General features: G+C 34.6%; 1 protein-coding gene and 1 non-coding gene across 3 annotated transcripts; one reads left to right on the top strand and one right to left on the bottom strand.

The window, feature by feature from the left end:
* Nucleotides 1-597: 597 nt before the first annotated feature.
* Nucleotides 598-24,660, bottom strand: LOC144438568 (ETS-related transcription factor Elf-2-like). Of its 2 annotated transcripts, XM_078127652.1 has the most exons (10): nt 24,499-24,660; nt 17,821-18,005; nt 16,341-16,497; nt 7,864-8,013; nt 6,775-6,864; nt 6,004-6,066; nt 5,546-5,710; nt 5,191-5,265; nt 3,626-3,818; nt 598-2,428 (listed from the first exon to the last, which is right to left on the bottom strand). In XM_078127652.1, the coding sequence occupies exons 2-10, from the start codon at nt 17,839-17,841 to the stop codon at nt 2,326-2,328; spliced, it is 1,017 nt and encodes a 338-aa protein (XP_077983778.1). In that variant the 5' UTR covers nt 17,842-18,005; nt 24,499-24,660; the 3' UTR covers nt 598-2,325. The 2 variants fall into 2 exon arrangements, with proteins under 2 accessions (XP_077983778.1, XP_077983779.1); XM_078127653.1 differs by lacking the exons at nt 16,341-16,497; nt 17,821-18,005; nt 24,499-24,660 and adding an exon at nt 11,332-11,402.
* A 329-nt stretch (nt 24,661-24,989) lies between these two features.
* On the top strand, nt 24,990-25,061 carry Trnaq-cug (transfer RNA glutamine (anticodon CUG)). The gene has a single exon. It is a non-coding gene; the product is annotated as a tRNA-Gln (tRNA).
* The last annotated feature ends 1,247 nt before the right edge of the window (nt 25,062-26,308 follow it).

The following is a 26,308-nucleotide window of genomic DNA, read 5'->3' as shown; positions in this document are numbered from 1 at the left end:
ATAAATTAATTACAAATTTTACTTTGACATTAAAAAGACCGCAATAGGTAGGCTGTAATGCTGTCCAGTCCAGGCTTATCAGCCAGAAATTTTGAGAAAGGGAGATGAGACTGCACCCACAAAAGCTTATCTGTCAAGTCTACTCAATAGGAGGCCTTGTGTAAGGAAATGACATACCAGGCTAAGTAGTCCAGTTTTCCACTTCGTCATTCAGAGACACTTGCACACACACATTTACACACATATGCAGACAAGGGCTCACACATTCACACACACACACATGCTTACACTATGTGATACTTATAGCAATACTTCAGTCACACATACATACATACATACATACATGCACACACACACTACATACATACATACATACATACATACATACTTGCAGAGCACTTTGTGATATCAAAAGCAACTTTGGTCACACACACATACACAGAGTTGTAATTGGTAATGTCTATAGCAATACTTCGGTCTCACAAAACCACAGACACATGCAGACTTGCACCTGGTAGTTCTTTTAGCAATAGTCAATACTTTAGTCAAATGTGACTTAAGTTGCAGCAATAAAATACAAAATATTCAGTCCATGAAATTGTCTAAGTTTATTAAAATATGTTGATTTACAGGTAGCAAAACACAAAGGCTGTTGTAGCAAGCTTATCAGATATTTACAAACCATTGTTTTTAGACTCTATTTCTATTAAGTGTTCAGCTTGATTCATTATTTTCAAACTGTGAATAAAGACAGGGACAAGAAAAATGGAAAAAGTAGCATCCTATGCTGGCATTGCAAACAACATACACAACAATAGCAACTATGGCAAATTTGTATTGCTTCAAATTTGAAACTAGTTAAAAGGGTAACTGTTTTTTTTTTAAACTTAATATATGCAGGGGTCTTTAACGATCATTTGAAATGACTATGTTAACCATCTCTGCTTGTCTTTTACTGGAAGCACATATTGTATACAAAGTCAGCTACAATCATGTGACATTTAAATATTTGTATATACAAATTGGATTATTTCTTATGTCATAAAATTACAGAGCTTGAAGCAAATTACATGGATTGAGGAAATGAAGAACTAAATTTAAAAACATGTTATTTCTACATGAAAGAACAATGAAGTCAAAGTCAGGCAAAAATTTATTACTGTTGCGTAAACATTTCCATGCTTATGGAAGGCTTTCTGGTTATCTCATCATTGGCCTTACTTTGAAATCAAGAAAAATATATAATATCTTTAAATCTATGAGGCGGAACAAAGTAAAATAACACAAATTATATATTTCACAAACAATAACAACAACAACAACAGGATGTCTGACTCTTTGTCTTTTTATGTACATGGTGAACATTTTATGGAATAAAACGGAAGTCTAAATTATACTAAAGTTAGAAACTCAGAATTCTGGTATGAATTTGTCTCTAAGTAGTAGGAAATGCAGGTTACGATGTGGATAATTCATTTCTTGAAAAATAGGAAACTTACTGAATGAACATGATGGTTACATACACTGGCAGTTCATTGAATTGATATGGGTTTGGTGAGTCCAAATGGTCACTATATATATTAGTCAAATACGTCAATAAATCACAAAAATATATGTTAACTATAGGAAATAAAACACTACAATCCATGGTCTCCTACCAATCTGACTTGTCAAGCCCTTCCTTAGGTATTTGTTTAAAAAGAAAGAAAAGAAACCCTATGGTTTTAGTGTGAATAGAAAGTCAGGCAATAAAAACATGTGCAGTAGTTTATTTTTGTCTCAGTTTTCAACTTTTTGACAAATTTGAATGTCCCTGACATTAACATATTGGCTGAAGGTTAATAAGGAAAGTAACAAAAAATGAATATTCAAACAAACTAACATGCATACATCCATTCACACGATAACGCATCAACATCTAAAAATGCAGCAGTTTAGAAAATATGTATTTCACACTCTTTAGTTTTATCAAACATGTCACTCCTTTGCATTGTTCTTCAGGATACCATACACTAACTCTGTTCTTGAAGTACTGACTTGAAATATCAATAATTAATATATGTATGTACTTCAATTTTAACATTTCAGTCTCACAAGTTGTGGTTCTGTTCGCTGTGGCTGTCTTTTTTTTTCTGTTGATGGTTAGTTCAATGATACCAAGGTTGTATTGACTATGTGTAATGTAGTGGTAAACACATGAAACGTAACCAGCACAATGCTACTCTCTTAATCTCTTCCTCATTGCTGGAGTCATTGTATGGATTTGTTTCCAGTACTGAAAGGATTCATCACACAAACACAAAAAGATTGAAACTAAAACTGGTTCTAGCTGCAGTCAATATCCACAATATTTTTTGGAATTTCACAGAACCTGTACACAAGTCGCTGTCCATCAACCTTTGACAGTATTCCCCTTTGATAATAATATCTGTAATTATAACAAGAAGGAATGTCAGTAAAAACTCAATACATTTAGGACACACACACACACACACACACATACACATACATACACACATACATACATATACACACATACATGATACATATCCATACATACACACATACATACATACACACATACATACACACACACATACATACATACACACATACATACATACATACATACATACATACATACATACATACACACACATATACATACATACATACATACATACATACATACATACATACATACATATATACATACATACATCCACACATACATGATACATATAAAGGACTATACATGACTGACAATGCTGTGTTAATCAGGGTTATGTAAACCTAATCTCATTTTTATATATACACACCATGGGAGTATACATAACACTGGTTAGTAAGATATGCCATGTCAGAGTGCCCTCAGGCACCCCCCCCCCCCTGTAAGAGTGGAACAATATAAAATGGATCTAACAACAGTCTACATTACATTGTGAAAGACAATCATACATCTAGCACTGATACTATCAAAGTAGTTGTCTATACAGCCAGTACACTAGCACTGATACTATCAAAGTAGTTGTCTATACAGCCAGTACACTAGCACTGATACTATCAAAGTAGTTGTCTATACAGCCAGTACACTAGCACTGATACTATCATAGTAGTTGTCTATACAGTCAGTACACTAGCACTGATACTATCAAAGTAGTTGTCTATACAGCCAGTACACTAGCACTGATACTATCATAGTAGTTGTCTATACAGCCAGTACACTAGCACTGATACTATCAAAGTAGTTGTCTATACAGCCAGTACACTAGCACTGATACTATCATAGTAGTTGTCTATACAGTCAGTACACTAGCACTGATACTATCATAGTAGTTGTCTATACAGTCAGTACACTAGCACTGATACTATCAAAGTAGTTGTCTATACAGCCAGTACACTAGCACTGATACTATCAAAGTAGTTGTCTATACAGTCAGTACACTAGCACAGATACTATCATAGTAGTTGTCTATACAGTCAGTACACTAGCACTGATACTATCAAAGTAGTTGTCTATACAGCCAGTACACTAGCACTGATACTATCAAAGTAGTTGTCTATACAGCCAGTACACTAGCACTGATACTATCAAAGTAGTTGTCTATACAGCCAGTACACTCACCTCAAAGCTCTGCCCATTGTTTCATAATTCATGTCGGGTTTATTTTTGTGTTTACCCCAGAGCCTTGATACTGCCTTGGAGTCTACCAGCTTAAAAATGCCTTTTTCTCTCTGTGTCCATTTGATATACCTTGGGCAAGTATCTTTGTTTTGAAGTAATTCCAGTAAGAATTCCCACAAATAGGTTGTGTGACCTGCTCAAAGGAAAACAAAGGATGTCTGATTAGGCTTGTTCAATGTGTGTATGCACAAAGACTATGAAGAAAGAACAGATGACAACACTTCACATCGTGTTGACTGATTTATGGAGTAGTATCTACCAATATAAGATATGACATCCTTGTACTATGCATAGCTTTGATCATAATTTGACATGGGCCAACTTGAGTTGTTATTCTATGTGGTCAATAATGACTGACATGAACCTTATCTAGTATCATGGTAGTTTGGTTGACATGTGTACTGATATAAGAGTAACAACTCTATTATAGCTTTGGTCCGTTTAGGTATCAGGGCTCAAAAATTAACAGTAGTCATGTGTCCACAGACTACCAATTCTTGTCATGGGGGCTACCATAATTTGCAGCTGGTAGCCCACTAAGGCTTTCACTGATTATGTGATGATTTAAAGGATGGAAGATTTATGGACATTATTTTTAGAACACACATATTTCCAATAGAGGAACTCAGTTTTCAGTTCAGGAATATGGGACTACTGGTAACCATCCTTGGGCTACCACTTTTTGAAAGTGATGACCCACTAAGACTACCACAGAAAAAAGTTAATGTTGAGTCCTGGATAGGAACATTTATCATGTCAGGCAATTTCTGGTAGCACCCAATAATTACATCATAACATTATTCACTTTGTTTTGTCTACATGTAACTGATATGTCACAGACATCATAGTTACTATTACTTACTTAACATACTCAGTTAGTAGAACAGCAAGTTTAACTCTTCAGATGAAACAATCAAAAAACATTTGGATCTTGTCCATGTCAATCTAAAACATTAATTCTTGAAGTGTAAGAATCAGTAACCTATATTATCCCTGTCCAACATCATTGGGGAATTCTTGTTGATATTATTCCAATATGAAAAATGTGCATGATCCCTTCATAGATTTTACAGGCACTAAGGGGCAACATCAAAAGTTCAATATAATATATCTAACTTAATTGCTTAAATTAGGTCTCAGACACCGACCCCACCCCGCCCCCAATCTAACTTAACTAACCTAAAATTGAAAATCATTCCAAACTCGTACTATATACTTCCTGTTTCCGATATACTCCTGAATTATAAATAAAAACAGAAAACCATTTTAACCGTGTACTGCTGATAAATCGGACCGAGTGTACACAGTGTTATAGGTAAAAGCAGCTTTGAAATCGTACTAAATTTGCCAAGTGTGACGTGAAATCGTTTTTGACGGTTGAAAAATTAATTTGGCCAACCCCCCCCCCCCCCCCCCAAACTTAAGCAATTAAGTTAGATATATTATATTGAACTTTAGATGTTGCCCCTAAACAGTGTAGTTATGTAATGATTTTAGCAACTCACTTTCTTTGCTTTTTCGACCTATCCTGACTGTTGGTGTGTCTATTGGAGATTCTGGTCTTGCTTTTGGTTTCCGTCCTGAAATACAGACATTACATTGATACCATTGTAAATACAGACAGGCAGCTACAATAGGTAGAGATATATCATGATTTTTAATGACAAATATGGCTGATATTTTTTCTCATATTGGATACTAAAGTAACATGCATATGACCCCTATAGTATGTCACTTTGTATTAGGTTTGAATGTCAGAGATATGGTTATGCTAATATGCAGAGATTAACCATTGAATATCAGAGACATGGTTGTGCAAGACAGAAACAATTGTATAACAGTTATACTCATTTCACATACCTCTTTTACTGCCCCCCTTCTTTAATTTTGCATGTGGCATAGGGTGCTCCATTGAGGAATTATTATTTGTACTACTTGTCACTGGCACTTCTTCTGTTGCAGGGTCCAAGTGAATTACATGAACACTGGGTGTATCTATCATATGATGAACCTGAATGACCCGATCTGTCAATAAAACACACATACAGTAAGTTAATAACAAAGAACAAACATCAAAACAAAAGCCAGCTCAGATATGGCAATTTAACACACACAGCAAGTTAATAACAGAGAACAAAGGTTAAACAAATCTTTGCACATTGTGACTTCAGTGTGATTTTGTCAATAAATACACACACACATACACATACAAACATCAACACACATAAACACACACATGCATGCACACACACATATGCACACACACACACACACACACACACACACACACACACACACAGTAGTTATAAGTTACTTACCAGGTCTCATGGCAACTTGTGGGGTTGCACAAGGTGGGACAAATGGTACATTTGTCAGTGCTGCTGTAATGTACAAAACAAAGCAAAAATTAATCACCTCTAAATAATGAAAAAAGAGACATATACAGTTAAGTTGGTAGGTGTGTTCTAACTTCAAACACATTAGTTGAGGCAGCAAGTAGCATTCACATCGTCATAGTAACTGCACACATTTTGAAACAATTTTGTGTTCAGACTTGAAAGTTTAATTATTCCGTCTCAAAAGATCAAATTTTGTTATTCTTATACTGTCCATTGAAACAGAATCTCAAATTTTCTAAAATGAAACCAGTTTGATATTCTGACAGACTTTAAAGATGACCAGGTGAAATTGTAGCTCTAATCTAGTTTGTGTCTAAACTAAGATTCTATCATTACTATACTTTCACTACTTACAGCATAAAGTGCTGTTGTTTGACTATTACAAGAAACTAATGAGGACTAACTCTACAAAGTATGGAGACTTTGATATGAGACAAGGTCAGACTGATTTGACAACAGCTTTTATCTAATACTATTTTTTGATATGGATACTTGAATGGTGCCTTAATGAATACACTTCCATAATTCATAGTGCACTACTACAATTTTGTTGTAAAATCTATGGTAAAGGTCAAAGGGTCAGTTTATATACACACAGCCTGAGAGACCTGGAGCACTACAGTACCCAGTTGTTAGTTAAATTAGCTGCCACACTTCACACTTTTGACAAACCATTTTAATAATACTTACAATGTATTCTTAAGTCATCTGTATGATGAATTACAACTGTGGTTGAATCCTCTGTTGCTATTCCACTATCTGGACTTGATGCAGCAGAACCTACATGTACATAATGTGAACAGAAAACAGTCAGAATATATCTATAATTCTATACAAATCAATGCCAGACAACAGTCGGCAAAACCTACATGTACATAATTTTAACAGAAAACAGAATATTTCTATAATTCTACACAGATCAATGGTAGACAACAGTCAGCAGAACCTGCATGCACATAATTATAATAGAAAACAGTCAGAATATATCTATAATTCTACACAAATCAATGCCAGACAACAGTCGGCAAAACCTACATGTACATAATTTTAACAGAAAACAGAATATTTCTATAATTCTACACAAATCAATGCCAGACAACAGCCAGCAGAACCTACATGTACATAATGTTAACAGAAAACAGTCAGAATATATCTATAATTCTATACAGATCAATGCCAGACAACAGTCGGCAGAACCTACATGTACATAATGTTAACAGAAAACAGTCAGAATATATCTATAATTCTATACAGATCAATGCCAGACAACAGTCGGCAGAACCTACATGTACATAATTATAAAAGAAAAGTCAGAATATATCTATAATTATACACATATCAATGCCAGATAGCTAGATACTTCATCCATCACAGTATTCTACCATTTCAGTCGTCAAAACAACAGATTGTTAGTCAAGTTAACTTATATTGTGGTTTTGAAATACAAACAAAAATAATAAATGAATGTTCAAATGCAAATAAAATTGTTAGCTTCAGGCTAATACATGCATATTTATTCTATGAAATATTCAAAGTGGGTTTAAACTATTGGATGTTAGCCTATCAATGAGAAGTGGTGAAAAAAGTGCCACAGTTATTTGTAACATAACTGACTATATACTGAAAATAATCAAGTTCATCAACAGATACTCATTTGATTTTAGAATTGTCTTGATACACTGTACGACCCATTTGACCATTTAATTCTACTATTAAGAATCTACATACTTTTATCTATCAAATTATTTCTTTCTGTATCTACACAATATTACAACATACCTTGGCTCGGAGGGAACACTTTTTCTTCACCATTAGTGGTTGGTGATATATCAAGCAGTGCTTGTGCTGCTAATATAGTACCACACTTCTCATTATTATTTTCAGAAATGTCTACATCACGTTGGATGTCTTTGCCTTCACAAGCAGATGCTGGAAATAAAACGGAAACCACACATGACATAATCCACCTTCAAAAATAAAATTACAAAAACCCTAACCTGACATGAACCCCCATTTTTATAGCTTGAAGAGAAATCTTGTATCTGTTGCCCAGTCAATCTATAGTTTTAAGACATTGACATTCTATAGTCACACTGAGGCTTTCAGAGTCACAACAAAATATCAGTTTAAGCAGTGTTAATGGCTTTAATGGGTATAGGACTTTGTATATCATATACTTTGGGGACTACACAATTATTACAAAATGTAGAGGAAGGAGTGTGACCTTTAACCTTAAACCTTGAAACTTTACAATAGATTTCCTACTTTAGTCCATTCATACTTCCTGAATGACACTGATTAATAATAAGAGAAACTCAGGAAGTGTAAAAAGCAATAGGACATTACATGGGTCTTCGACCTCAAAGATCAATAAATATACCCTTTTTACTATTCTACTGGTAAATGTTACTGCCAATGGCAGGTGCAACCATGACAACAAGCAGAACCTCAAGGTTCATAGCTGGGTGTAGGATGCAAGAGTGTATTTGGAAGGGTACTGTATTGAGTAACACAGTCAATAACTGAGGTACAAGAAATGCCATTTCAATTATTATACATATTTAGAATGACATAGGACTGCCTACAGCTGTCAGCTATGTATGTTCATATAATATTACAAATTGGAGAATTCCATTCAAGCGTGTAGTGTATGTACCATTGAACATGGAGCTCATACAGACACCTTACTATAATATACAGGTACTGTACAGTACAAGTATGAGAAACAGGTTAAAATGAGTCACATGCACCATTGAGTAAATCAAACAGTCTGGGGTTTTTTTCAGTACAACTTACAAGTCATTTTTTTCATCTATACTCGCTTTATTCGGGACTAACTTTGTGTTAATTAGTGATATCAACAAAGTTTTATACAGCTTGATCAGTGTTTTGTTATGGGCAGTAAGCAGGTAAAATCTACCCAAGTACCCCTGTCATTTTACTGGGGTGCCCTACCAAACTTATGGTATAATGTATAATGTATTGTTAACTATGCCAACTTTATTCCTTTCCCCCTTTTTGTTACTGGGGTTCCCCAACACAACCTTAGCAAAAAACACTGGATCAATTACCACAGCTGCATGACTCTATTTCTGAGAAGAATCCTGAAGGGCTTTCATTGATTTTTTTTTACAATTACTCTGCTAATTTGCATATTTGCTGCCAAATTATCTTGACTACAAAACTCAAATTATGTTATGAACATGTGAGTAAACTTAGTTCATTCCATGGGTATTGACAGTTTTGAATATCTCAGAGTACAATCCAACCTCAAGGACTGATAAGTAAGGGTTTGCATCTTTGAGGGTGCAAGACAAAACTAAAACAGTATAACATGAAAACAAGCACTAGATTGGCATTGTATTGAGTTGTGAAATGAAATGAAAGTTAAAAGTACAATATATTTTATGAACTACTATAAAAACTTATGATATATTTGACAAGTACAACCATTTTTTGTGGAAAAATCAAATCTGAGGTTAATTTCCATATACTTATTAAATTAAGCTGTGGACTTTTACATAATGTGCATCCCATTCCTGTCAGAAAAGCTTTAAATGTGAGTAACAGTGCAGCAGGCAGGAGCAGCAGTTTGACCTTTCAGTAACATTTTGTCAAGAAAATATTTATCAATTTCAATACTGTTAGTATGGATATTGTGTATACATTTTTCCACCATTCACTGCACTTTTTCATGAGATATGATCTGCAGAGATCTTTGCTTGATATCACTGCATACAAGAATCTAAGTTTAAAACCCTTGTATCCCTTGGTAAGGGTGTACAGCTAACTCTATACATTGTGTTAACATGTTTACCCCCCCCCCCCATAAAAATAAAAATAAATAAAACAAAGGCAACCACCCATGTTTTATACCAAATAAAATAACATGTATTTTTTTAAGTATCAAATTTAGCTCCAATTTGGCTATGAAGCACCCTATCATTATCCTGGAAAAAACTAAAGTAAATGCAACAAGGTATAGACCAATCAAGTTAGTGCATTTTGACTGCATTGTTCACATAATTTAGCATACACATACACAATTTGAACCCTTGCTTATTTTCAAGTTGTGCTAAAACACTTGATTTCTAACATTGCAAGAAAATTAGTGATTTCATAATTTGGAATACTGTAACATAAAATGGTAATCTGGTAGTTTTTGAAAAGGTGTGTAACTTGTAAGGTTTTAGTCTGTAAAAGCTCATATTGTTTTTTTCTCTCCCTTTTTTGGACAAAAAAGATAACTATTTTTTTGCTGGATTACTGGCCACATACACAAATTATTTGTCAAATATATTTCACGTTAAGAAAATCATCCGAGGATATAATTATAGTTAATATGGGTTCTGTAATATTTGTGGAATTGTGGCCCTTCTAGAGGTATTTTGTTGATGTCAAACGATCACACAAACGGCCGTATAAATATACCGGCGACCGCCGCGTCTTGAGCTACAGTAGCATATCAATATCACTTGAACTTTATCTTGATTCGAAGTTCAACCCAATTATGAACAAAATTGATAAGGATGATCGCAACAGCGGTCGATATAATATTAAATGTAAGCCGTACAAGAATTGTCCCTTTGACGTAAGTTAGACTATAACAGCACACTAGCCGAATGTCATCGCTCTGTGCTCTTCCGGTATTTCTCGTCGATTCGTCTGTTGTTTTTGTGAAAACGCATCAGGTATGCCAGAACGAGTACACACGGTGAACGTACCAAATTACATATGTAAAAAGCTCTATGAAAATCACCACCCCATGATCGATATATCTACCTTATTTATACTTTTGATAACAGACATATCGGAATGACGCCATCTCCAGGAAAATGCTGTCACTTTTCAAATGAAAACATTCGACTTAAAGCGCGGGTTCAGCATGAAAATATACAGGAAGACCCACTTCCTGGTTCGATACTTCGGCGATTTTTTGTCAAAAATAAAAACGGGGATCAAGTAAAATAAGTCATCCTTACGATAAGCAATTAACCTACAAAATAATCTACCCCAGTCCTTCTAAGAAAAGTCAGAAAGTTCAAGAGAAATTTGCTGTCGGATAATCAGGAAGCTGAGCACATGGACAATGTATCCGCGCCTGCAAAAAAACACTTCCTGGTTTCAAGTTTGACGCGAATATTTCAGGCGATCTCCTCAACACAAATTTTAGATACAGTACATATATACAGCATAATACCCGCTTGATCAAACTGTGCCCTTTGATACTCAAATTATTACACGTACCGGCTTGGAGAAGCAAATCCAAACTCTTTTTACCAGTCTCAGGACTCGAAGCCATCTTTCCTCCTGGAAACTTGGTAGCACTGTATTACACCGCAGTGATAAAGCCGGAAATAATTAGCATTTTCACGTTCAAGCTAGTAAGCCCTCTTGTGATTGGCGCTTTCGATAAACCCCGTTCGTTCGTTATATACTCAACAAACTTAACCCTCCGGTCGATTTAGCAAGTAATCACTATACATCTACAAGAAAGACTACAATATCTCCGAGACTACATAATTTTTATCGAATTTGCAACCAAAAAAGACGAAATGGAAATAAATAACCGTTTATTGACAAACCAATTACAGCTGCGGTTACGTGATGCTGCACAGGTGAAGCTATACCTTACTTCCTGAATGTAGTCCTACGCTATTCAGGTAGTTTTTCTTCTTTTTTCGATCGGAAAATGAAAATTATTTCATTTTAAGGCAAAATTGTTACATACTTGCAAATTGATATCAAAATTCGCACAATTGCACTTGTAAAACAACAATCACATTGCGTTACAGCGAGGTATCTCGGAATGATACAATTGTTGTGTGGTAGTAACACTGCCGTTGTACGGTTCACATCAGGTCGAAATAAATTACGGTCAAGTTCAAGATACGTGGGAAAATGCGAAGTTCGTGATGACATCGTACATGTACAAACCAGTAATGCAATAGGTTTCAAATGGGGGGAAAAGTCGCATATTTATTTAGTTTATAAGTCTGCAGTGTTAACTCATTGTGAAAGACCTTTTACATTAATAATTTCATAAATACTTTTCATATTTGAAAGTTTTATTTTTTCACTGTCTTTACAGATTGCTATACCTCTGTGTCTATCCATTCACTGTAAAGTCACTGCAGTTGGTGAATGCTCAAAAATAAAACCAAAACAAATGCTATAAGTCCTTGTATGTTACACAAAACATTGCAGGGTATCCTGGTTTTGAGCAAGATGCTTGGGAAAGATACTGTTTGTGACGATCAGATCTAAATTTTCTTTGGGAGAAAAATTGCAGTTCTTTATTTTTGTTCCTTAAGTTAATTGGCTTTGTTTTAAGTCAATCCTTAAGGCAGTGACTTTGTAGATATTAAATATTCATTTCTTTATATAGCTATGGAGTCAACCATAATTATAGTTTTTCATACATTGTATTGACAGCATCAAAACTTGTCACTCAGGGCCTATACATAGTATAAAACAGCACCTGGACTATCACTGGAAGAACCTAGATATCATGGCAAAAGCAGAGCAGAATACACTGAAGTAAAGTAAACCTAAGTATATAATAGTTTGATATGCAACAGTGTTGCAAACATGAATTGTTGCCAGGCCAGTTTGGCAGTGGCAGAGCTCAAGAAAGTATTTAACTTTAATTAAAATAATCATTTCAATAAAACAAAATTGCAAATGACATGGAAAGGTTGCCATTTCAACTTGTAATTACGGCGTAATTGTATAAAACAAAAACAAAACAAACAAACTGATACTAGTATTTCGATAAATCAACTGTGGGACCCGGACAGCTGTTGCTGTACATATGTACAAATATAAAGACTTTGAGATGGAGAAGACCATCCTTAAAAAAATACTGCCAATGGCACTGTAGAACAACTGATAATACTGAAATTAATGCACTTTGCTAGTGTAAGATATTAAAACCCAGGTTATACTTGAAATGGCAGTTATCACAGTTGATAAGGGAATTCAGAAATTGGCATTAATGATTCAATAATGTATCTTAGGAAGAACCAACTACTTAATTACCAGTAGTTATACAGTCAGCTGTTAAGCAATAAAAGTAATATTTATCAAGTAAACAACAATTTCACCTAACCAAATTATTGTGTGTTACAATCTCAACTAGCCAAATTATTGGTCATTAATGTGTATGTTAATTACCATCTCAGCTAGCCAAATTACTGCCTTTGAGCATATATATAATCTTGCAACAATTGTTTCCTTTTTGCACTGTAATTGTACTTGTATGTGTACATGTAGAATCCTGTAGCTGTCGGTGTATATGTGACAACCTCTGATATGACAACAACAGTGAATTGCTTTGTTATCAATTGTTAACCCCACTCACCTACTTCCTGTACAATAAACATATATAATATATATAAGTATATAACATATTCACTTGATATACTACAAACAATAAATTAGAACTGAACTGTTTACGTTTCAATCCTGACATGTTATATATTATACTTACAACAGTGATCAAACAGTGAATAGTGAAACAATTGCGTAAAAGAAAAAAATACCACAAGTCTTTTCAGTTATGTCACAAATTACAAGTAAGTAAGTAAGTTTAACAGATGTGGACATACATGGCTTTCCAAATTTGTTCACGAATTGTAAAGTTAATGAAAATATTGACTGCCATTACTGGCATCTTACGGTTATGTTGTACAGAAGTTGTATGAAGCACTATAGTAATTCTATGTTTACATGTAACTGTAAACCAAACCATAAAGTTCTAAGTTGCACAGTTTCAATGACAGCTATCAAAAGCCCAAGTTATCAAAGATTCTTGCAATAGACCATACCAACTACTAGTACTTCCTATAGACCATACCAACTACTTCCTTGCTTAGAAACTGTCACCTAATTTAATGTATACTATGTATTTCAAAATGTCTGTGTCATATATGGTGTATCACTCCTACACAATAAATATCATTTTTATGTTGCCATGACAATGCCTAAATTGTTACATTATCACAAGCCAGAGCAAATTTTTCTGCAGAACACAACAAAACATCATTCATACTTATTGATGAGTTTCTAGGGTGCCATAAAGAGATTTGTGAAGGCATCTTGTCACTGCATATCACAACTTTAATAGCAAATACTTTACTACTTCCCCTGTATTGTTATCTAGTTACATAAATGATGTCTAAACAAAGCATAAAAGTGACAAATACATTTATGAGATATATATATATATGTTTGGATGTATCTACTCAAAACATAATATTGACAAACAACATCAACTACTCTATCTATATGCTGAGTGTGTTGCATGGCATTGTGGGTAATCAAATGCCATGTTTGTTGCTTTGCATTGTGGGTAATCACTATAGAAAGACATGCAACAGTTCATCAATCAATCAAGCAATGTCATATGGGATAGCAAAATGTCATGTCATGTTCTATAAGAATAACATGTAATGTCCTGTAAGAATGGCATGTCATAATGTACATGAATGTCACAATATAACGTCATGTGAAAGCATGTCATGTCATGTCATGTCATGCAAGAATGGTATATGTCATGTCATGTAAGAATGGTATATGTCATGTCATATAAGAATGGCAATATGTCATGTCATATAAGAATGACGTAATGTCATGTCACATAAGAATGGCAATATGTCATGTCATGTCATATAAGAATGGCATACGTCATGCCATATAAGAATGGCATACGTCATGTCATGTCATATATTAGATAGCATAATACCATGTTGTAATGTAAGAATACATGTAGCTATTGTGTGGCTATAAATAAGCAGTGATATCTATGAATGAGACCCATGAATCTGCCAATGCTGGAAATATACTGGCTGAAACAACAATCTTTAAACAAAGTCCTGAAAATGTAGCCAGTAAAAACATACATTACAAAGTAGCCAGGTTGTTTTTGTTAGCTTTCCTGCTTATCTACATCCCTTACACCACAGTATGTCATGTCGTCATATGAAATGGCATAATGTTATGTCATAGAATGATGGCATTATGTTATGCTGTCACATCAGAATGGCATAAATGTCATATTTCTTGTTATAAGAGAATATCATGTCACATAGTCATTTTATCACATAAATATGTGTAAATCTTCACATGTGTGACATCAAACAGGATAGATCAAAAACCTCAATCACCCCTGTTTACTGAGTTTTTTTCTTTCAACTGTCCAGTACGACTTATTCCTGCCATTCTACAATCACATTTTTGCAAAACCATGCACTTTAACTAATAAATATACATAATACTTTACATATATCCTTTGGTGGTATGGGTCTGATATGCATAGGTACAGGTGCTTTAATTTGTATTGAATTATATTGCCAAAATGTCAATGATTGAAGATTAATTTGTATGTGTAGCAGTCCCCAGCTTACTTCCAAACTTGAGAATCCCAGAATGTAGTGAATGTAAATGCAAAACAAATGTCGCCATATTCAAACATGTTTTATTTACATTTTAAAACTAAATTTGATGTTATATCACAACACTACATCCGACAACTTTGACTGAGAAACCACAGTACTAGAATCTAACCCATCGATCATAGGCTGGGATCATAAGTTAACCTTGCAAAAGGTGAAAGTAAACGATTACGTAATTTGCATAGCCATCAGATGCCATTTTTAATATGTGATGAGAATATAGTGAGATGAAATGTTATAGTATTCATAACATTTTATTCAAAATTGTAGAAAACTTATACGGATTTTCTTAATTATGTGATAAATATATAATCTCACAAAATCAACATTAGTTTTATGTCATATGCTTCTTGTATGATTACGCAGACTTCATACTGGGAGCATTATGATGTAAAAACTAACATTGATTTCACAGGATTACTACCCTGGTATAATATAAATAACAATTGTAATATGTCACGGTGTCATGATATGAGAACGGTATAATGTCATATGTTCATTTTGCTTTGACCAATTGTTCAACTCAAAAGATATTAAATACAGAGATTGAATACCATCAGGACAGACATTGGAAAGCTTGGTTTTGTCGAGATTCTTTTAATTAAGCTGTTTATATTTTCATGTTTGTAAAATAAGTGATTAGTGGCCTTTATGTTTGGAGCAATAAACATAATTATTATTTTGTTGACATCTTCTTCTTCTGTAAACAGACTGTACCAAGTGTCTTTGCAAACATTAAAGCTTCTCCAATTTTAACAAGCAAGAGGTTACAATACTGCATATTGGGGTAGAAGTTCTTACCAGTCTTTCTGGAATCAGTTTCTATCTTATCATTGTCATCTGCTGTTACTTCAACTTCTTGTGCTACTTCTACATAATCTGGAATGTCGTCATGATGATTGAGGTCTGAAAACGGCACAGAGGGAGTGACTTCTACGATAACTGCAGGGCCTTTCTCCTATAGTAAAACCAAGGTTAATATCATAAAATATCACAAATTTGTTTTACACTCCTTGCACTTCACAGTCATATCTTTATTTCTTTCACATTTTCATTTTTTTGGAACATAACATAGTTTTAAAACTATGTTAAATAATTAATTATTCATTTTCGTGTTTTTTTCATTCCTATTTTCATTTTGAAAATTTGAAGAGATGTTATTCATTACTGTTCTGCTGGTACAATTTTTGAGTGTTGCTATGGAGCCATGTTATTAATCAATGAAAAAAGAAATATTGTAAATGGCTATGTAGAACAACAGATTATGGTGACATTTTTTAAAGCAAAAAATATTAAATATGTGTGTGTATATAATGTTGATGGTTTCAATTCATACTCATACTTTTAACAGACTCAATGATTTTACCATAAATGCAAATTGAAATGAAAAAGGACATTACTGTGAATCACTTGACGTATCAAAAGTCCTGAAATTCTGTAATAAATGATAATTTCCCGCCAGATGCTTCTGTGGTATTATCATCTTGCAACTAATATCTTGTCATACATACCTTTTGACCACTGAGGACATAGTGTGTTTTGTAAGATCTAAGAAATATAGGATCAGTTGGGTCTTGAGAAACAGAAAATTTGTTGAAGACATATCCCAAACTATTTTACATGGGGGAACAGTCAGTATTTATGGCTAGGAAGGTGGAACTGTCAAGGAACTGTTGATAAAATGAGTCCCCCCCTCCTCCCAGCCCCTTCGCCTTCTAGTAAAACTGTTTTGAGTACTAGCTTGTACATGTGAGAGGTATAATGGCTGGCCATAACCTATTCCTGTCAAGACATCAACATGGCAATCATATTTGACTGAGCATAAGCAGTGACTTTAATACACAGATTCAGCTTTTTTCCCAAGAAAACTAAAAGATTGGAATTAACTTTCCAACTACATATAGGTATATCATAGAACTTCAAATATTGGAACATTTCAAGGAGATCATGTGATCAAAATAGTGTGTTTGCATCACTATGTGCTGTGTGAATATCCATTAAACCTTACATGTAACAGTAGATTGTCAGTTGGAGATGTACAATGTCAGTATCACCCTTTGCTCAGCTGCTGAATAGGCTTATAAGCTCTGCACACAGACACAGACACATACAAACCTTACTTACACATAGAAACAGAGAATCAGACAGACAGACAGACAGACAGACAGACAGACACAGACACAGACACAGACACAGTCAGACAGACAGACACATACAACCTTACAGAAATCCCGACAAACAGATGGACAGACAGATAATATGCTTTGCCTTCTCAGCTTACCTGTGACTCCTGGTGGGTCATGTTGTCTGTTTATTTCTATGGTAACATATGGATGGTCTATTAGGTGAACAAAATCCAAACATGGGATGAAATCCAAAAGTTTAAAACTTTCTCAAGCTCTCTTTTAAAAAAAATCCTATATCCCGTGATTGGTCTACTGCCAATGTCTACATTCCAGACTGTATCTATGGAAATAAAAAAGACATAAAAGTTACAACAATGGACCTTTAATAAACCACAGTAACACTGTGTCTTGCATCACTAGTCAAACACAACAGCAGATATTTGTAATCTATATGAGTAATATTGTTAAGACTGTAATTAGTCAAATTGACCCAACCTCTTCTCCTTTCCATATAATTATACCTGCATACCTGTTTATGGCGGGAGAGTATGGTAGTTACAACACTTTCTACTCTCTGTTATTCCTGGTTTTCAAACTTTACAAAACCATTTATACTACCATATGATGTATAGACTATCTTCTTCCACTCTATATGTAAACACTGTCTATTATGGACAAAGATACGAAGATGCAATACCTAGCGGTACTACAATACAACATCCACAATACCTAGGAGTACTACAATACAACATCCACAATACCTAGGAGTACTACAATACAACATCCAGAATACCTAGGAGTACTGAGCTATAACAATACCTAGGAGTACTACAATACAACATCCACAATACCTAGGAGTACTACAATACAACATCCACAATACCTAGCGGTACTACAATACAACATCCACAATACCTAGGGGTACTGAGCTATAACAACAATACCTAGGAGTACTACAATACAACAACCACAATACCTAGGGATACTGGTAATATAATACACAACCATCACAATAGTTTGAGATAATATTCTGTACAAAGTTAACTTCACACTTATACTGTCTAGTCACGCCCGTGACTCAAGACGTTAATGTGGTTTAACCCCATCATGAGCGAAGCGCAAATGGCACATGTCAGTAGTAATCCATCACATATTGACAGACAGGCTGTCATCATATCTCATTAATATTCATTTGATACAGCTATTTTGACTATGTCCAATGTCCAATCAGGACTCCACCTCTGCCACCTCCAGTCTGTTTAAACTAAAATCACATGGGGACATGATGATGTCATCATGTTTATAGGAACACTGTAAGTGAGACCGCAGAATTCTGTGCGAGTCACAGGCTTGACTAGATGATTATAAGTGTCAAGTTAATGTAGTATGAATACAGTCCATCAGGAACTAGACTAGATAAACAGTCAATCTTACATGGAATTTATGAACATGATTAGTTGCAACCAAATTTTAGTTCCAGTGGAGAGACTTCTATGATTCCATGGTTACGACCAAACTGTAACAAACATTTGGTTTCCATGAAGGCATTCATACAATGTATGAATGGTTACAACCAAATTTTGGTTGCACTGCTGAAATTCCCAGGAAAGGGTGCAACCAAATTTGGGTTGTAGTGGATTGATTCCCCGGAAATATTCCAACCAAATTTGGCTGGGTTGTATGTGATTCCCGGGAAAGGTTCCAACAAAATTTGGGTTTTAGTGGAGAGAAGTTGAATCAAATGTGGTTGCAGTGCATGAACTGAAATAGGATCAGTGCCACCTATAGGTTCAACTGTATTTGACCTCGTCTTGCTTATAAAGCCTAAACCACTTCCACTAACTTTAAATGTTACCTCCTCGGCTTTTGTTCAGCAACATGGACACAAATAAGAGACTAATTTATTTTACCACATCATTAAAATTCCATTATAGTGTAAAGAAGCCTATCAAGGTTTGAATATTTACGCTTCATATATTATCAGGGCTCACAAACATGAATAAAGACACATGCATGAATAGCACAGCTTTGATGGGATACACACTGGTGACCCAATGCTATTACATCATTTGCATATTATTTGACCTAATGTGACCTCAAGAACAAGCTTTGTATAGATACTTCTATTTGTGCTCACCATTGTTGTGTTTCTAGGAAAAATAAAGGCCATTTGAACAACGTACTTAAGTTTCACAATGTCTCACAATTTCAATCATTGACATACGCAAGACTTTTCATGAAGAGTTTCTGAGTTTTAAATTCACATTTTATATGTACCACCAACCTTGGAAATATGGTAATAGTTGTACTAGACCTGTTAAGTTGTACTGTACTAGCAAAGTTACATTACATTACATAGCTGATAATACATGTCATAACCAAACCCCCAATGAATGAGTTACTAGAGTTACCAAGTGGGTGTTAATGGATGGTAACAAAGTCACATGACTTGACCAGTCTGAACATACCTCCACTACTGGCATTCTGTACACACCTGTACAACAAAACATACTAAATCAAAGTCTGACCTCAAACTCCATAGAGGATGTAAGTCCAAATAATCAGTTACAAGTAAAACCACCATTGGTCTATTCAACATACACATTAGCAATACAGTTATAGCTTAACAACTCTTGTATGTATAAACTGACACATAACATGCAACCTAGTCTAGTTCCTCCTATACAGTATCATTATGATTTATACCTTTATTCACAGTTGGCATCCAGACTACATGCAACCAAACCTTGTGAAACTACACCATGGCACATAACGCTGTACAAGGCCATTATAACACAAACACCATAACTATAGAGACTTGACAGATTGGGTATAACCTTGGTTGATTACTAAAGCTATACCTGACTTGATATTGTGTTTATATGGATTAAACGGGGACAATATTTGTAAATGCTTAATGAGATGAATATTTTGTACTAGGAACATCTTTGAATACTCTGGATGTCAATGTGGTTTCTAACTAAACCACATCTGGTCAATGTCCCCAAATCAGCACATTCATGATCAATCTGTGAACCCCAACTGCTATAGTGCCATAAGTAAACTGTGTATAAGTAGCATCCTGAGCTGACAAATATACCATATTTTGGCATTACATAACTGCCCCCAATAAACACTAACTTTTTGAAGGACTGTGTTATTAGTTAGAATTTTGTGATTGATTTTTAACAAAGACATGAAGTTAGTGACTATGTGGGTGGCTGTGGATGAATTTTAAATTGCATCTCATGCATCTCAGGACTTCTAGAGTAAGGACTTTGACTATAATGTGAGTGGAGGTGTAAATGGTAATGATACTGTATAGGAACTATACTAATCCTTGAATTGAACAGTTTTATTTGTCACATTCTCCAATCTTGCACCTTGATCCTCGCTAGTTGTTGAAGCAAATGCAGATATCTCAGGTACTGTTTTTCACAACAAAAAAACAGTATTTTTTGTTTATGACCTGTGTCCCTTGTAAACTAATAAACAAAGTTTCAAGAAACCAAACTGAGTGCATAGAGTATGAAATCAACACTATTATACTGAAAGTGAAATCTATGACATTGGGTAGAAAATAATGATGACCTACACAAACTGCCAACTTTTTGGAGTTTCTCTAGTTTTATAAAATATTGATAACATTGCAGTACTTGCTAAATCAAGGCAGCAATGAGCAATACTTTTAGTCACACTTAATGTGGATTTAATACAAAAGTCCATATTAATGTATATATATTTGATTGTGATGAAAGGCTCATTGTAAAACATGTACCTATATACCAGTAGTGACTGTATGTGATATTAAAAAGTGAATGAAAACATTATGTAAAGTAATACGAGTAAATAAAATATAGTATGAACTCTGTGACCTTAGTTGTATAAACAATCAAGTCATGGCAACCCTGTCAATGCAGTGTTTTCAATTGTTGAACATTTATACCATGGATTCTAAGCAATTTGAGGTTTCACTAATTAAACGAATGTTTGTGACAATCAAATTTAAACAAATACAGGTGCACAAAACATGTTATTTCACAATAATCTTACATATTTTTATTTGGTCATAATTATTTATCACCACCATTAACAGTCCAAAACTGGACCTCACAACTGAAGCAAAACATTTGATGGTATTTGGTAAACACCAGATATACATTATAAAGATGGAACTATCATTTAGTAAATGAGAAATGTTTGATATACATGTACAATGAGAGGTGTTTTACAATATTATGCCAGGGCTAAATTTATGTAGTATGGCAAGGGATGTTACATATATATAATTCATTTCCACAATTCTGACTAAATACCAAATATTATCCCTTCATCAGAGCTGACCAATGATACAGGTATCCCTACATCTTATATGCTAGTTAGTACAATCAATTGATCATGATCAATCAATCAATCAATCAATCAACTAATTGATCAATCAATCAATCAATCAATCCAAAACAGTACAAAGTACTCGAATCTAGTTTAAGGTAATATTTCAAGGTGCTGAATGAGAAATCCTGTAGAGGTTTTTAAAGTGTTCTTGAAAAGGACAAGTCTTAATATCCTAGTTCAACATGTAGATTGTTCCAATAATAGGCAGCACATGAAAATGCAATATTAGTGGGGCAGCATATGAAAAGGGCAACATGAAAATGTAATATTAGTGGGGCAACATATGAAAATGCAATATTAGTGGGGCAACATGAAAATGTAATATTAGTGGGGCAGCATATGAAAATGCAATATTAGTGGGGCAGCATATGAACATGTAATATTAGTGGGGCAACATGAAAATGCAATATTAGTGGGGCAGCATATGAAAATGCAATATTAGTGGGGCAGCATATGAAAATGCAATATTAGTGGGGCAACATGAAAATGTAATATTAGTGGGGCAACATATGAAAATGTAATATTAGTGGGGCAACATGAAAATGTAATATTAGTGGGGCAGCATATGAAAATGTAATATTAGTGGGGCAACATGAAAATGTAATATTAGTGGGGCAGCACATGAAAATGTAATATTAGTGGGGCAGCATATGAAAATGCAATATTAGTGGGGCAGCATATGAAAATGTAATATTAGTGGGGCAGCATATGAAAATGCAATATTAGTGGGGCAGCATATGAAAATGTAATATTAGTGGGGCAGCATATGAAAATGTAATATTAGTGGGGCAGCATATGAAAATGTAATATTAGTGGGGCAGCATATGAAAATGCAATATTAGTGGGGCAGCATATGAAAATGTAATATTAGTGGGGCAGCATATGAAAATGCAATATTAGCGGGGCAACATGAAAATGTAATATTAGTGGGGCAACATGAAAATGTAATATTAGTGGGGCAGCATATGAAAATGCAATATTAGTGGGGCAACATATGAAAATGTAATATTAGTGGGGCAACATGAAAATGCAATATTAGTGGGGCAGCACATGAAAATACATATTTGCAATACAATTTACAGTTTACATTGAGGAGTGTGATCAAGTTTGGGTGATAATAGTTTGATATCGTCTACTAAAACACAGCTTTCCTTTCATGGAATTATCTGCTAACTTTAGCTGGTGATTTGCATACCTGTATGACAGGTCAGTATCCTATTCTCCTATATGCCAAGTTAATAATTACAATATATGTGTAAATGCTATATAACCTAATCAAATTATGCAGTCTATCCATAAACAACAATAGTGGCATTATATACATGTATTATCTGAAACTTTCGGTCACCAATGGTGTCAAGTGATTTATGGGTAATTTCGACATGTTCTCAGTTACTTGATCAAATACACTGAACTCTAAGTTAAGTAATAATGGTGGAATGGGTACTGTGCCTTTGTTCTTAAATTTGTGTTGTATATCTATAATGACAATTAGTATTGTGGTTGATGATTATCCCTGTTTATCTGGATATTTGGTCAACGTAAACGCTTCACCTGGTGATAACAACAACTGATTGAAGTAGCATTCATTTGAAAACATACATGGCAGATATATTGATTGATGACCTATAAAACAATATACAATGGGATCAGCAATTTACCTTCAACATTTGTATTCTAATAATCCACAGTCTAGGGACATGTTTTCATTTTGTAACATTAACATTGACATTCAGGTATGGTTTAAAATTTGATACAGTATGTTGGTGTGTTTGCCGTCACACTACTTTAAAAACATGGTGTTTTAATAATAGGCATGATGTCGACAAAAAACACCAATGACAACACAGCAAACATTTTGGATGTGAAAATCTACAATAGTACAAGGTCACAAGTTTATTAGCGCCTCAGAAAGTTTGGGTCCCCTAGAGATACTTCGAGAGGATCAAGAGGGGAGAAACCAGGGGGAGGGCAGATGTTGAAAGGATAAAAAAAATCATAAATATTTGTTGAGTGGCGTTTGACATCGCCCACTGACGAGTGTGAACACATCAGGTATATACACTACGTATCAGCTGTGAAAACTTCAGACGTGGGTGGGGTCGTGGACGCACCACGCCAAGAGTTAACCAACTAAACTTATGTTAGCGATGGCGGGTCATACAACATATGAACAGTTTCACTTCTGCAAACGAGTTCAGTTGCACAATCACTCTAGTGTGATTAGATACTCAAAATCGGTAGAAATGGGTCACTAAAGGACGTTTTTCTAAAGTTGGGACACCATAGCCTCCCGAGCACTTCCAGTGTAGGGAACTTCAAACTCACAGAAGCCAACAACTACTTCGTATTCCCCATGTTGTTCATTTCACTTCGATTCATTTGGCCCTAAGGGTAACAAAATGGGTGTTACTGAGGGTAAACAAAGTCAAACTCACCTGTAACAGGTTCACCACACGACGATCAGCTGCCTTGAGACGTTACTTAGCGTGAACTTGCCATTACACGGGGGCGTCCCAATTCTGACTAACCAATCAAGAAGCCTGACACATATGAGACATACATTCAATTGTTTTGGTGAACGCGTACTCAGTACATTGTCACAAATTTTGCATGTTGTATGTACACTAAAGCGATCACATGTCTGTGTATTTGTAAGCTTTTCATTGGTCGCCTTTGGCACTATAGCCTTATATGGCACAGTCATAACACTCATAACATTTCTCTGAAGAGGTGTGTTCATTTCAGTGAATTTTGATAATTAGACATGCGTCGAGAGTGAAAGTGATATAATGTGTAAACTTCGTTAGAAACATTTTAAAACATGAATGGGTCTTTCAGCACTGATGGCCGAGAAAAGAAAACTAATTCATTTGTATAACAGATATTACATTTATAAAGCTTGCATACACCGCCCTCTATCGAATGGGGTCCCATGGTGTAATGGTTAGCACTCTGGACTCTGAATCCAGCGATCCGAGTTCAAATCTCGGTGGGACCTTTAATTTTTCCCCCGCACAATATCTATCCAACTAAACTGATAAGGATGCAAGTTGATTTGATACGCTTTTTTTGCAGCATGAATTTTGATGTATGTTAAAACACAGATAACTAACATATGTTAGTTAAAAGATAAACGTTTTATTCTAATTTGCTGAATCATGATGAGCTGATATGATCTGTCAAGTATCGTATAAAGTTGGGTGTATGTTTGATGGAAATATTTTAATATTTCTCATGGCCTTGAGCACGATATAGTGTATAATAAGTAAAAAAAACCTCTTTACATGATTGTGATGCCCAATTGTTTCAATATTTTAAAAACTCCTTATATTTATCTGAATTCAATTTGTAAGATTAACCTTTTTTTTTTAATTCTAAAACATATCTTGGTGTATTTGTTTTTATTATGGATAACATTGACATGACGAGCAAAAGGCGTCTACTTTATATACTTATATATTTTCTTTCCAGGGATTTTCTTTTTCAGTGTAAATCAAAATCAAGCAAAGGTTATGTTATTTGTCTTTTTGTTAAATTTAATATGACTCACTGTAACCATTTGTGGGCGAATTTTATAAAACAACAACAACAACAACAACAACAACAACAACAACAACAACAACAACAACAAAGTCCTTGTCGCATACCGTTTGTTTTAGACTCGCACGACTTTTTAACTTGTCCAGGTGTTAATGTATTATTTAATAATTCGATGTCTTTTGGTGAGCATAAATGTGTTTATAATTTGAAAACAGTTGAGTTGCAATGTCTTAAATGTTGTGTGACGTGTATTGGTTATGGTAACTCTCTCCAATGCAGATAGGCTGTGGACAGTCATTTTATATTAGCTTTCTGTCTGTAATTTTTGTAACTGTCGTCTGTGACGGTTTTTTGTATTTGCATATTATAGTTACATTTCCCCCTATAATATGTCTGCCTGGGGCCTGAGTTACATGTAAACAATAAATAAAAAAAATAAAAAAATAAATTTACATATAAGCACCACTTGTTGCTGGCAGAATAGAACTCAAACCTGGTTTATTTTAGTACTAATATGACCGATTCGATGACATACTAGTATATAATTTGCCATATATATACTACATGTACTACACTGTTGACGAAACCACTATCATGCTATCAAGTATATGCTAACATGGTTAGATAAAATCTGTCATGATGATATAAGGTACGTCGTGATGGGGCGCCCTCACACATTGGCCAGGTCGGCCGCGGAACGTCACG

Source organism: Glandiceps talaboti, chromosome 8, assembly GCF_964340395.1.
Source record: "Glandiceps talaboti chromosome 8, keGlaTala1.1, whole genome shotgun sequence".
Lineage (NCBI taxonomy): Eukaryota > Metazoa > Hemichordata > Enteropneusta > Spengelidae > Glandiceps > Glandiceps talaboti.
Note: the sequence above shows the minus strand (reverse complement) of the source record. Positions and strands in the feature narration are given on the sequence as shown.

What these genes read in the sequence shown, in the direction of transcription:
- LOC144438568 (XM_078127652.1), bottom strand. Translation starts at nt 17,841, where the DNA reads ATGACCCACCAGGAGTCACAG. An exon ending in AACTGATTCCAGAAAGACTG is followed by an intron (nt 8,014 to 16,340) that starts GTAAGAACTTCT and finishes TTTTATTTCCAG; the next exon opens with CATCTGCTTGTGAAGGCAAA. An exon ending in GAAGGGGGGCAGTAAAAGAG is followed by an intron (nt 5,266 to 5,545) that starts GTATGTGAAATG and finishes TCTGTATTTCAG; the next exon opens with GACGGAAACCAAAAGCAAGA.